Below are 10,122 nucleotides of genomic sequence, written 5' to 3' on the forward strand. Positions count from 1 at the left end.
CGTTCTCGGCATACACCCAAAACCTTGACATCCGGCTTCTCATTCGATCCATCCGTCGCCTCCTTTCCTCCCCATACCCTTCCCCCCCCCCCCCCCCCCCTCCCCCCCCCCCCCCCCCTTCCACACACACACACACACACACACACACAYATATATATATATATATATATACGGCTCTCTCTCTACATTCATCACGACGCATCTTCCTCATCACTCGAGGAGAGCATGTAGCACACTGCCCCCTACGACCTGATCAACAAAAGAAAACAGATCTTTGGCGCAACGGTCAGATCTTAATTTGTTTATATAAAGTATTCCATCTGTAATACATGTCATTTATCTCTTTTGGGGGGGGGGGGGGGGGGGGGAGGTTTGGTTCCATATCTTTTCTTCTTTTCCACATTACCTTTTTCCTTCATATCCTGTCTATTCCTCTGTCTGATCTCAGACATGATACCCAATCGCCAGCCATTCTTACTCTCTTTACATTTTCTTCTTCTCCTGGCGTTTTTGTCTTTTCTTTTTTATTATCTCCTTCCTTTTTTCTCGGTCTTTTTTTTTCTTTTTTCTTTTGTGGGCTGTCTACATCTGTAACCTCGATCGGATGGCCTTTTTCTCTGTTTCTATTCTATTTTTATATTCTAATTATATATATATCTGTAGTGCTTAGTGTTCCGACATGGGATGAAGGAAGTAGAAGAAGAAAGAGAGAGAAAAAGGGAGAGGGGGGGAGAGAGGGAGTATATTGATGTGAAGGTTGAGTTGCTGTGGAGGTTATGATGTAATAATAATACCTTACTGGTTCTTCCCAGTACACAAACCTGGACCTCCCAAAGTAAAGATACAAAATAATAATACACGTCGGGACTAGGCGGCGTATTGATAATTCCTGCTGATTCATTTCCAACAGATAAAAACCTGGTTCTTCCCCAGTAGTATGAGAAGTAGTAGTATTAGTAGGTGCTTCAGCCCCCCCCCCCCTTTAGAGGAAAGGGCCGCGACAGTCATGTATGATGATCCCGGCCGTTCGTTCTATCCAATCTGTCTAATGATTCCGTAGAAATAGGTTGAGTTTGTGCTACTTGTTTTAGAGGCGGCCTAAAGGTATACATACATATATATATATACATATATATTGTTTGTATCTGTTTGCATCAAACAGCCAAATGCAACCGGAAGAGGGGATAATCCGGGACCGAGGCTGTTGCCTCAGGATGACATGACAAACATACTCACATATAACTATCACGATGAGAGTCATCCTAGATCAATACAACATATCGATCATCACAAACGCAAAGGCTCTTCGTAAAAGAAGGAGCTAATGCACCTGTGATATTGTGAGGTGAAGATTAAGGAAGAAAAGACGAAACCAACATATATACATACATTAGGTTCCAGGCTGGAATATCACTATTGCGTGACATCTCGTATCTGTTGCATTACAAACAGCTTGGGATGGTTCCAAAGCATGATGAATATCTACATATATAATCTGTACATATATAATACATACATGTCAATATATCTCAATAATATCAGTACATCAGTACAGATTACATGTCGAGGTTATACGACGTCCATCTACCCACTTTGAAGGCTGATACAGAAGTAATACATGACATGTCAGAACATACTAGTAAAATTCATATATTACATTACGCTCACTGCTCCGTACCTGATACATCATTCCCAAGTATAGTGTGTCAGCCATGCCAGCAACTATTCGAGGTAAGAAACTGGAAAAAAAGAAGGGAATTGTCCGGTATACTCATTAACAATAGTAATAGCAATGTAACCGAACATGATACCACCACACCTACTCATAAAAGAGTACAGATAAAACTAAGAGTATCCATAAAACTCGTGTATACCAAAAAAAAAAAAAGAGGAATACCAGAACAATAACAACAACAGTCATACGAAGAAGAAGAGAGATAAAACAGAAACAAAGAACAAAACATAGCGACGCTGTTCCAGCCTCTCTCACCGACCAAGAACGAAAAGGAACCTAGCGCCGCGCTTTAAATCCAACAAGTCGATGCAGTAGATGAAGGAAAGAAGGGGGTTTCTTTTTGGAAAGAAAAAAGAAAAAAAAGAGGAGAGCGAGAAGAATGAAGAGACAGAAAGAGAAGGAGTCGAGAAAGAAAACATCTTTGGGAGGAGAGAAGAAGAAGAAGGAAAAACGCAAGTGTTCCGGTCAGAGATATGATTGACCTGCTAGACGGAAAGACGCACGTGAACTCAAATCTCCATCTGCCCTGCAATATCCTCACTCATGAGCCTCATACGTCTCTTATCGAGCACGACATCGCCGTCGTCGTCGTCGTCGTCAAACTCCTCCTCCTCGGGCTCGTCATCTTCCACGACGTCGTCGTCCGAGAACATGACGAGGTCGCCGTCCTCGCCGCGGTTCCAGTACAGCCCGTCGTCGCGGGGGCTCCCCTCGTCTTCGTCGTCGTCAAAGGCGGCGACGGGCCTGACGTCCCGGTCGCCGAGCCAGTAGTCGGTGCGCTTGGCAGACGACGACATCAGCAGGGCCGACGACGGCAGCGACGAAGACGACGGCCAGGGGCCGCCGCCGAAGGGGTCGACGAGGGCGCCGCCGCCGCCGCCGCCCCTGCTGCGGGCGAGGCTGGCCGCTGCCATCTTGCTCTTGGTCGGCCGCAGGGTCGGGCTGGCGGTGGACGAGACGACGGGCACGACCCGCACGTACAGGTACGCCACGCGCTTGAGGGTGCGGTTGAAGAAGAAGTAGTGCGCCGCCCAGATGGCGCTCTCGTCCTCCTCGAACGGGTCGACGTCCGGGTGGTACCCGAATACGGTGCACTCGTTGAGGCGCATCTCCTTGTCGATCAGGGACCAGCACTGCGGGCCCCACGGCGCGCTGGCGTCGCTGCCCAGCGACGACGACTCGGCCGACCTCGGCTCGAAGCCGGGCCGTACGTTCTGCAGTATCGAGTCCAGGCTCACCATGACGCGACGCAGGTTACGCTCGCGCTTGAAGTCGCCCGGCCGCAGCACGTGCGAGAAGTCGTAGTGCGGGTGGCTGGCGTTGAGCGTCGCGATCAGGTACGCAAACGTCCGCCGGCTCGACAGCTCCGACAGCGGTCCGAACGCGCTCGAGTGCGAGAAGAGCTGCATGCTGGGCGACGTCGCCAGCATCTGTTCCCGGTCCGGCGGCGACAGGCTGGCCCCCAGCTTGAGGAGGGCCGCATGCTGGGAGCTCAGGTCCTTGTCGATGTTCCTGTACAGCTTCTTGTCTGACCCGGTCGACTTGGTCGTGTACAGGTCGCATCCGCCCGTGACGTTGCAATCGGGTGTGTTGAAGTTGAGGGCGCTCGTCACCGCCTCGAAATCCTGAACGGGGAGATACTGCAAGCAAGAAGAGGAGATGATCTGTGGTCAGCGCCGGTAGAGGGGGAGGAGTACCATGACATTCTCCTGTGCCAGTTCGCACCTTCATCGTGGGCTGCGGGGAGGGGTTCCGGCAGCGGATGGCATGCAAGTCCCAGTACGCAGATAAGTGGTGGTGGTGGTGGTGATGTCTTATGCTGGATCGAACGTAATCAATGCACGGCCGCGCGTGGAAGGCCGGGGTCCGATACAGGGGGGGTGCGGCAGTGACGCAGCTGGCGCGAATCGATGGATCGCGATATTATGAAATGGTTCGTGTCGCAATCAATCGTCGTATGGCGCATCGAGTCGGGCGCGTAAAGAGGGGGAGGAGTGGGGAGGCGCGATTCGGATTCGGATGATGTCGTGTCTCGTGCTCTCGTAGGATTATCGACAGTTCTGCTACAAGCAGGACTGCTGCGCGTCGAGGATCAGGGGTGCGATGCTGCGGCAGGATAGGTGTGAGAGGTAAGATTGCTGCTGTTGCCGATGTTTCTGTCGTCGTCGTTGTTATTGTTGCTGTTGCTGCTGTTGTGCTGTTATTGTTGTTGTGGTGGTGGTGGTGGTGGTGGTGATGGTGGTGGAGAGAGAATGCTAGTGGTGGATGATGCTGGCGGTGATGGTTGAGGGAGGGAGGAGGGAGGAGGGAGGAGGGATGGCAAGAGGCTATTATCCGTTCGGTGGGTTTATCGTGAGGAGGGAGGGGGGGGAGAGGGTTCGAATGCGTGAGCTAATCACGGGAGTCGTCATCAGGATACCAGCGCGGTAACAGCTGTCGGCAAAGATCCGGAAGGAAGGGGGCGGCAGTCAAGCGCAGCGCAACTTCACTCTGGCGTGAGGTCACGGCCTAACAAGTTCCCAGTAGCCCGTATTGGGCCGATTGGCGGCGGCGGCGGTGAGATTTGGTGGGGAGGGAGGGGGCGCAGGAAGGGAAGAAGACAGAGGAGAGTTAGGGGATTGACCTTCTGCAACTCTAATCTTGTGACGGAAGAGTAAAACAGAGTTCCAATGGCCCATCCCTCCTTCTTTCTCTCTCTTCTTTCTTTCTTTCTCCTCCCATCTCCCCTCCCTAATCGCTGTTTGGATACACAGAGTCTTTCAAGGACGCCAGGAGGGATGATACTGAGCCCGTATGATGGCAACGGTGCTGTCTAGCTGGCTCATCATCCGGCCGCATTCGAGGCCAGCTGGCTCTCCCCACCGCTCCACTTGTTCAGGTGCACCATTGGGCGTGACGCACAGCGTAGCGTGGCATTCGGATTGGCCTCTTCAATTCTCCTTCCCTCGCCGTTCGGAATTCCTCTAGTGGCCCCCCCCCCCCGCCCCTTTGTGTTTCCTCGTGTCCTCGTCGCTTCTCGTCTCTGGCCGGTCTCCGCCAGCCCAACGACGAATTGCGGTTCCCGTAATCGGCACGCGTTGTCGGGCGTCGCTGCTGTCGCTCGACATTGTCTCTCGGGCTAATGCCGTCACCATGATGCTGTGGCAACTCTCCAACACATTACTCTTGTCTCGTCTCGTCGCATGACACCAACCCGCTCGTCCGTTCATCCGTTCGCTTCGCTCCTCGACGGTGCGCGTGGTGCGCGTGTCAACGACGTAGGTTCGTAGCAGCTGCTGCCAACCTCGGTCTTGACCCTCTGCCTTGCCAGTCCAGAGGTGCTGCGGGCATGCATGGCAGTATGAACCCCTAGACATGGGAACACGGTAGTAGTTTCTTGTTTGGAGCATTGTGAAAGTGAGTATCTTGATATAAAAGAGGGTGGTGATCCACCTCCAAGATCTACAGACTGTTCTCCATTCCTCTTCGAATAACACCAGACGCCCGTCGCTGTCAGGCCGGTTCCCCACCATCGTGACGCGCACAGATGCGAGGTCCATCCCAGTCCCCTGCGTGTGAACCAAAAAAGAAAGAAAAGAAACCGGCTGAATATCATTTGTCGTCCGTCCTATCATACTTCTCGTCTGCTGCCGCCCTGTTCCTGGAAATCGTTGTTTCTGTTACCAGACGATTCCCTCTTCCTTCAGACGATGCAACACCTCATCTGACTGTGTTGCAACCGTTGTGGTCAATAATCTGTGCTCGCCCGTAGCCTCGTAGAGAACATCCAGCGTGGGTTCGTCTGTAGGGGTTGGGAGAGAGGGGCTCGGCAAGATGGTAGGAGCATGCGTCCTCAGGTAGGGACGCGCCGGCAGCCAGCAACCCGCCCTGACCGCACATGACCCCCCTCAGCTATGCGGCATGTCCTCCGACCGGCCAGGCCCGACGACTCCTCTAGACCTGTCGGAGATGAGATCGGTGCATGACGGCGCGGGGCGCCATTACATGAGCTTCGTCACCTCGTCCTCGACCTTTTGTGACGGTAAATCACCCTCACGTCAGCACCAGGGAGTCTCGCCGGGCAAGGAAGGGGCCGAGCAAGGCACGTGTGCTCTCGCGGGGATTTGCGGCAAGGGGGAGGGGCGCCATGAATTGGACGGAGAGGAGGGGAGGAAACGCTCGGTTCAGCCGCTTACCTCCATATCTTCGAGCGAGTCTTGTTGCCCTATGCAGCGTAGCACATTCTTCTTGCTGCTCTCCTGCAGCTCGCCGGCCAGCAGGAGCTCGTCGAGCATGTAGTAGGCCTTTGTGAAGGAGAAGATGATGTCGAGTTCACACACATTGCCGTAGTACTTGTCCATCTGCTCGACGTATCGGTGAATGATCTCGAGCGTGATGAGCTCGTTGTCCTCGGAAGCGCAGCCGGCGATGAAGAAGAGCGAGGCGTATCGACGGTAGACGATTTTGGTGTCTGCGGAGGAACGTGTGAGCCTTCTCCCCCCCTTGCTTCTCCTCTTGTGCTTCCTGGAAGCTCGACCATGGTTTCGCTTCCGGAAAGCTTCGTCACTGACCTTTGTACTCGATAAAGTTGCACATGCGTGTTCGGCGGGCGAGGACCAGCTGTGAAACGTCCTTGACGATCTTGGCCTTGTCCTTGGGCGAAAGGGTGGTGAACCACTTGGCGAGGCGCTGGATCGAGGCAGATCAGGTCAGCATTTCTTCCGTGACGCACAGACGCTCGTGAGGAAGACGGATCTCGGTGTGTACGCACCACCTTGCCCTGGCGGGATAGGAGAATCAGGTATCTGCGAGGCCTGATATCAGTGGCCGCGCATTTCGGCAGAGGGGGGGGGGTAACGGCGGCGTACTGGATAGCCATCTTGTCCTCGATCGAGCAGCACCCTTGCCAGCGAAGTCCGGGTGTGCTGTTTCTGTTCTCGACGGGGTGCGTGGGTGGGATAGTGGAGGGGATTCGAAAAGTCGCGGGGGGGAAGGGGGAAAGACTGCTTGGTTTGACCAAGGTAATTTTGCTTGGGTTGGTGACGAGACGCAGCTGTTTAGAACCTCAGACCTCAGGGAGCAAGGAGGAGCTGCTAGGGACACATAATACACCACCCACTCGCTGTAGGGTGTGCTCTCTCCACTCCTCTCATCAGCCCATTAGCCTCCTCTTCCCCTCCTAGCAGCGTGAAAGAAGGGGGGAGATAAAAAAAAAAAATACGTCCGATTCTACCCTGTACAGACAAAGGAAAAAACTGTTGCTGATTCACCTACAGGCTACATGCATTCATTGATCATATACTATTAATATAATGAGTTAATTAATGAGAGAGAAGAAAAGAAAAAAAGAAAAAAAAGCGCTTCGATCCGGAAGAGGGGAGGTGCGTCGAATTACAAATACATGGTCCTTGACGGCTTTTCCACGCCTTTTTTTTTTTTTTTTTTTTTCCCTGAGCGGAGCTTTTTGTTGCTATTCCAGTGCAAATCCGTCTTTTTAGTGCAGCGCAATCAATTGCTTACCATCCTTTCTCTTCCGCGTCAACTCAACCACTCCGGTGGCGTAGCTAGGCACCAACTCAGTTTTCCTCTTCTTATCCTTGAATTTTTCCTCGTGGTCAAACATCCCGACCTTTTATTTTTATTTCCATCCTTTTACGTCGCCTATAAAGATCCATCCATACAATTCACCTACTTCTCACCATATCTGGCCGCACGAGGCTAATGCCTGATCCCACCCAGGACACAAATAGGATGAACAAGCGACTTGTGTGGGATAATTAGTCATCTCATCTCTACCACCATCTTCGCCAGCGAACGCCCTTGATTTTACATCCAACCTTCAATCCAGCAGGAGAGAGATAGATAGCAGAAAGTACTCTCCTCTCCTGGTACGCACACCCACATCACAGAGAAGGAGGGTCAGCAGAGATAAAGGAAAAAAAGCAGACCGCCGCCATGACGAAGCTCGTGCTATCTACGGGGTATGTCAACCGACCCCTCCTCCACTACCCCTCCATAGGGGAAAAGACCGCGAGACTACCGGCCCCCATTGCGCGCGCTGCGCGTGGGCAGAGATGAAGGGGTGAGGAGAGAAGGAGAGCGTATCGCTGACAGCTCCCTCGTAGCAACGTCATGTCCGCGGGCCCGGCCTTCATCCGCAAGCGCGGCAGCGGGAGCCGATCCAACCACGAGCTCCTGCACTCTCTGCGCGACAACTTCGCAGCCGCGCAGATCGACTACGCCCCCCCGGCGACCAACGGCAACGGCGACGGGAACGGCACCGCCACGCCGGTGACGGCGTGGACGGAGCAGACGGGCGACAGCCTCTTCATACCGCGCGTGGACTGGCGCGGAGCCGGACTCCGCGACGAGGCGGGCCAGTACGAAATCACCGTCAAGCTCTTCCTCCTCCCCGGCACGGACGCATCCCAGCGCGAGACGCTCATCGGGGAAGCCCTGGACCTCGTGCGTCGGGAGCTGGGCATCTCGACGATCGACCTGCTGGTCGTCTCGTTCCCAGGCATGTCCTTCGAGGGCGACTGCGAGTGGGAGGCCGATGAGCGCAACGCGCAGCAGGGAAACCTGGACGACGAGGTCGCGACGTGGCGCATCCTCGAGGGGCTGCACGCGCGTGGCCTGGTCAGGAGGCTCGGCGTCTCCGAGTTCGGCAGCCAGAAGCTCACCGACTTCATAGCCCGCACAGACGTCCGACCCGCCGTCGACCAGGTCAACCTGACCAACTGCTGCAACGTGCCGCCCCCGCTGAAGAAGCTCGCGGAGGACAAGGGGATCGAGCTCAATGTCCACTCCGACTGCACCGATATCCTGCCTCGCGGGACGCTGCGAGAGCTCTTGGGGCCGACGTCCGCCGGAGGCGCCGGAGTCCTGGCCGACCAGGCCGATGCCTCCAGCCCCGGGCTGCACGGCGACGTCGTGCCCAGGTGGGTGGTTAGGTATCTGGCCTTTGTGCGCGACAGGGGTGTCATCGAGAACAAGGGATACTTTGCCGGAGCAGAGCTCAGGGACTGAAAGGAGGGGGAGATGTCTCGTCTCCGACAGGAAGATGGAGTTTTGCCGCACGATATCATGCGCATCATCGTACATTTAAAGAGGAAAGATTTTTTTTTAAAAAAAAAGAGAGCAAAAAAAAAAAAAAGAGGAGAGAGAGAAAGAAAGAAAGAGAGGAATCTTGATTGGAGCATGTTATGCGTTGGATTATGTTTAGCGAACAGCATCATCATTACCCCCTCCCCCCCCCCACACACACACACACACACACACACACACACACACACACGCACAGTTCTTGCATATACTGGACCAGGGAGGAAGGATGAGAGCAGAAAGAGCAAGGTTGATGTGCTCTCATTTTTATTCTTATATTTTCATCTTTGCTCCGTCTGCTAGACCATCTATTTTTTTGTCTCTGATTTTATACAATGCAGATTACCCCAGCATACTCCGTTTCCTGCCCCTCATCCTGACGTCCTCCAACCTCTTAATCACTGCCGGGGCCTGCGGGAAGGACTCCTTGTACGCTTCCAAGACGTCGGGGAAGATGCACTCTGCGCGGGGGTGGGTGCTTGCAAAGGCCCGTTCGAGGACGTACAGGTCCACTGCGCGGTCCTCGGGGAGGGTGCTCCCGCTGGCCAGGCCGAGATCGATGATGACGATGTCGCCGTCTAGGGGAGCACCGCCGGCACCGCTCCCCGTCTCTGCCCCCGTCGGGCTGAGCATCATGTTGCTAGTAGTCAGGTCTCCGTGGACGACGCCGACGCGATGCATGTGACCGACGGCGGCGCCGATGCGACGCATCAGTCCGCGCAGCGCCTCGTTATCCTCGACGCTCTCCCGCTCGACGCCGTCGGCGCCGCCGGCCCGTGCGCCGAGTGCCTCGTTTATGCGCGCCCGCACAGGCAGACCGGATACCCACTCTAGCATGAGCCACCCGGCCGCCTCGTCGAGGCCGTACACGGCGGGCACGCGCACCCCCTCGCGACGGCAGCGCACGAGGATGCGTGCCTCGGACAGGATGCGGTGGCGGGTCAGGCGCTGGTCGAGCGTCGGGTGCCGCCACGGCTTCGCGGGTCGATATTTCAGTGCGCAGGGGGTGTCTGGAGAGAGATATGTTGTCTTGTAGAGTCGGCCTTCCGCGCCTTGGGCGATGAGCGTGGGGTCGGTCGAGGACGGATGCGTGAGGATGGTGGGGAGCGGGAAGGCGCCCGCTGCCGAGGGGGGTGCGGCTGGGGTAGCCATGTTGACCCGTGTGTTTCCTCTCTCCTCTCGTTTGTCTCTGTCCCGTCTTGTTCCTTGTGAACTGGGCTTGTGGTCTCACCTTGTTGTCGTCGTCGTCGTTGTCGTCGGTGGTGATGGCGGTGATGGTGGTGGTTTCAATCTTTGGAGGTCTG

At 54.9% G+C, this 10,122-nt stretch overlaps 4 protein-coding genes across 4 annotated transcripts; 1 reads left to right on the forward strand and 3 right to left on the reverse strand.

Annotated features, from left to right (window-relative positions):
• Window positions 1-2,244: 2,244 nt before the first annotated feature.
• Window positions 2,245-3,466, reverse strand: GMORB2_5966 (Maf1 regulator; the record flags this gene model as incomplete). Its single annotated transcript, XM_035467936.1, has 2 exons — window positions 2,245-3,375; window positions 3,461-3,466. 2 exons carry the CDS (start codon window positions 3,464-3,466, stop codon window positions 2,245-2,247), a joined length of 1,137 nt encoding a protein of 378 aa, XP_035322902.1.
• Window positions 3,467-5,715: 2,249 nt separating this feature from the next.
• Window positions 5,716-6,593, reverse strand: GMORB2_5967 (AP-1 complex subunit sigma 1/2; the record flags this gene model as incomplete). Its single annotated transcript, XM_035467937.1, has 4 exons — window positions 5,716-5,745; window positions 5,911-6,185; window positions 6,286-6,403; window positions 6,486-6,593. The coding sequence occupies 4 exons, from the start codon at window positions 6,591-6,593 to the stop codon at window positions 5,716-5,718; spliced, it is 531 nt and encodes a 176-aa protein (XP_035322903.1).
• Window positions 6,594-7,669: 1,076 nt separating this feature from the next.
• GMORB2_5968 (glutamate--cysteine ligase regulatory subunit) lies at window positions 7,670-8,743 on the forward strand (the record flags this gene model as incomplete). The annotated part of the gene is made up of 2 exons (XM_035467938.1): window positions 7,670-7,695; window positions 7,840-8,743. The coding sequence occupies 2 exons, from the start codon at window positions 7,670-7,672 to the stop codon at window positions 8,741-8,743; spliced, it is 930 nt and encodes a 309-aa protein (XP_035322904.1).
• A 417-nt stretch (window positions 8,744-9,160) lies between these two features.
• Window positions 9,161-9,970, reverse strand: GMORB2_5969 (TP53 regulating kinase; the record flags this gene model as incomplete). The annotated part of the gene is made up of 1 exon (XM_035467939.1): window positions 9,161-9,970. One exon carries the CDS (start codon window positions 9,968-9,970, stop codon window positions 9,161-9,163), a length of 810 nt encoding a protein of 269 aa, XP_035322905.1.
• Between the last annotated feature and the right edge of the window lie 152 nt (window positions 9,971-10,122).

The sequence above is a fragment of the Geosmithia morbida genome (genome assembly GCF_012550715.1).
Source record: "Geosmithia morbida isolate 1262 chromosome Unknown scaffold_4, whole genome shotgun sequence".
Lineage (NCBI taxonomy): Eukaryota > Fungi > Ascomycota > Sordariomycetes > Hypocreales > Bionectriaceae > Geosmithia > Geosmithia morbida.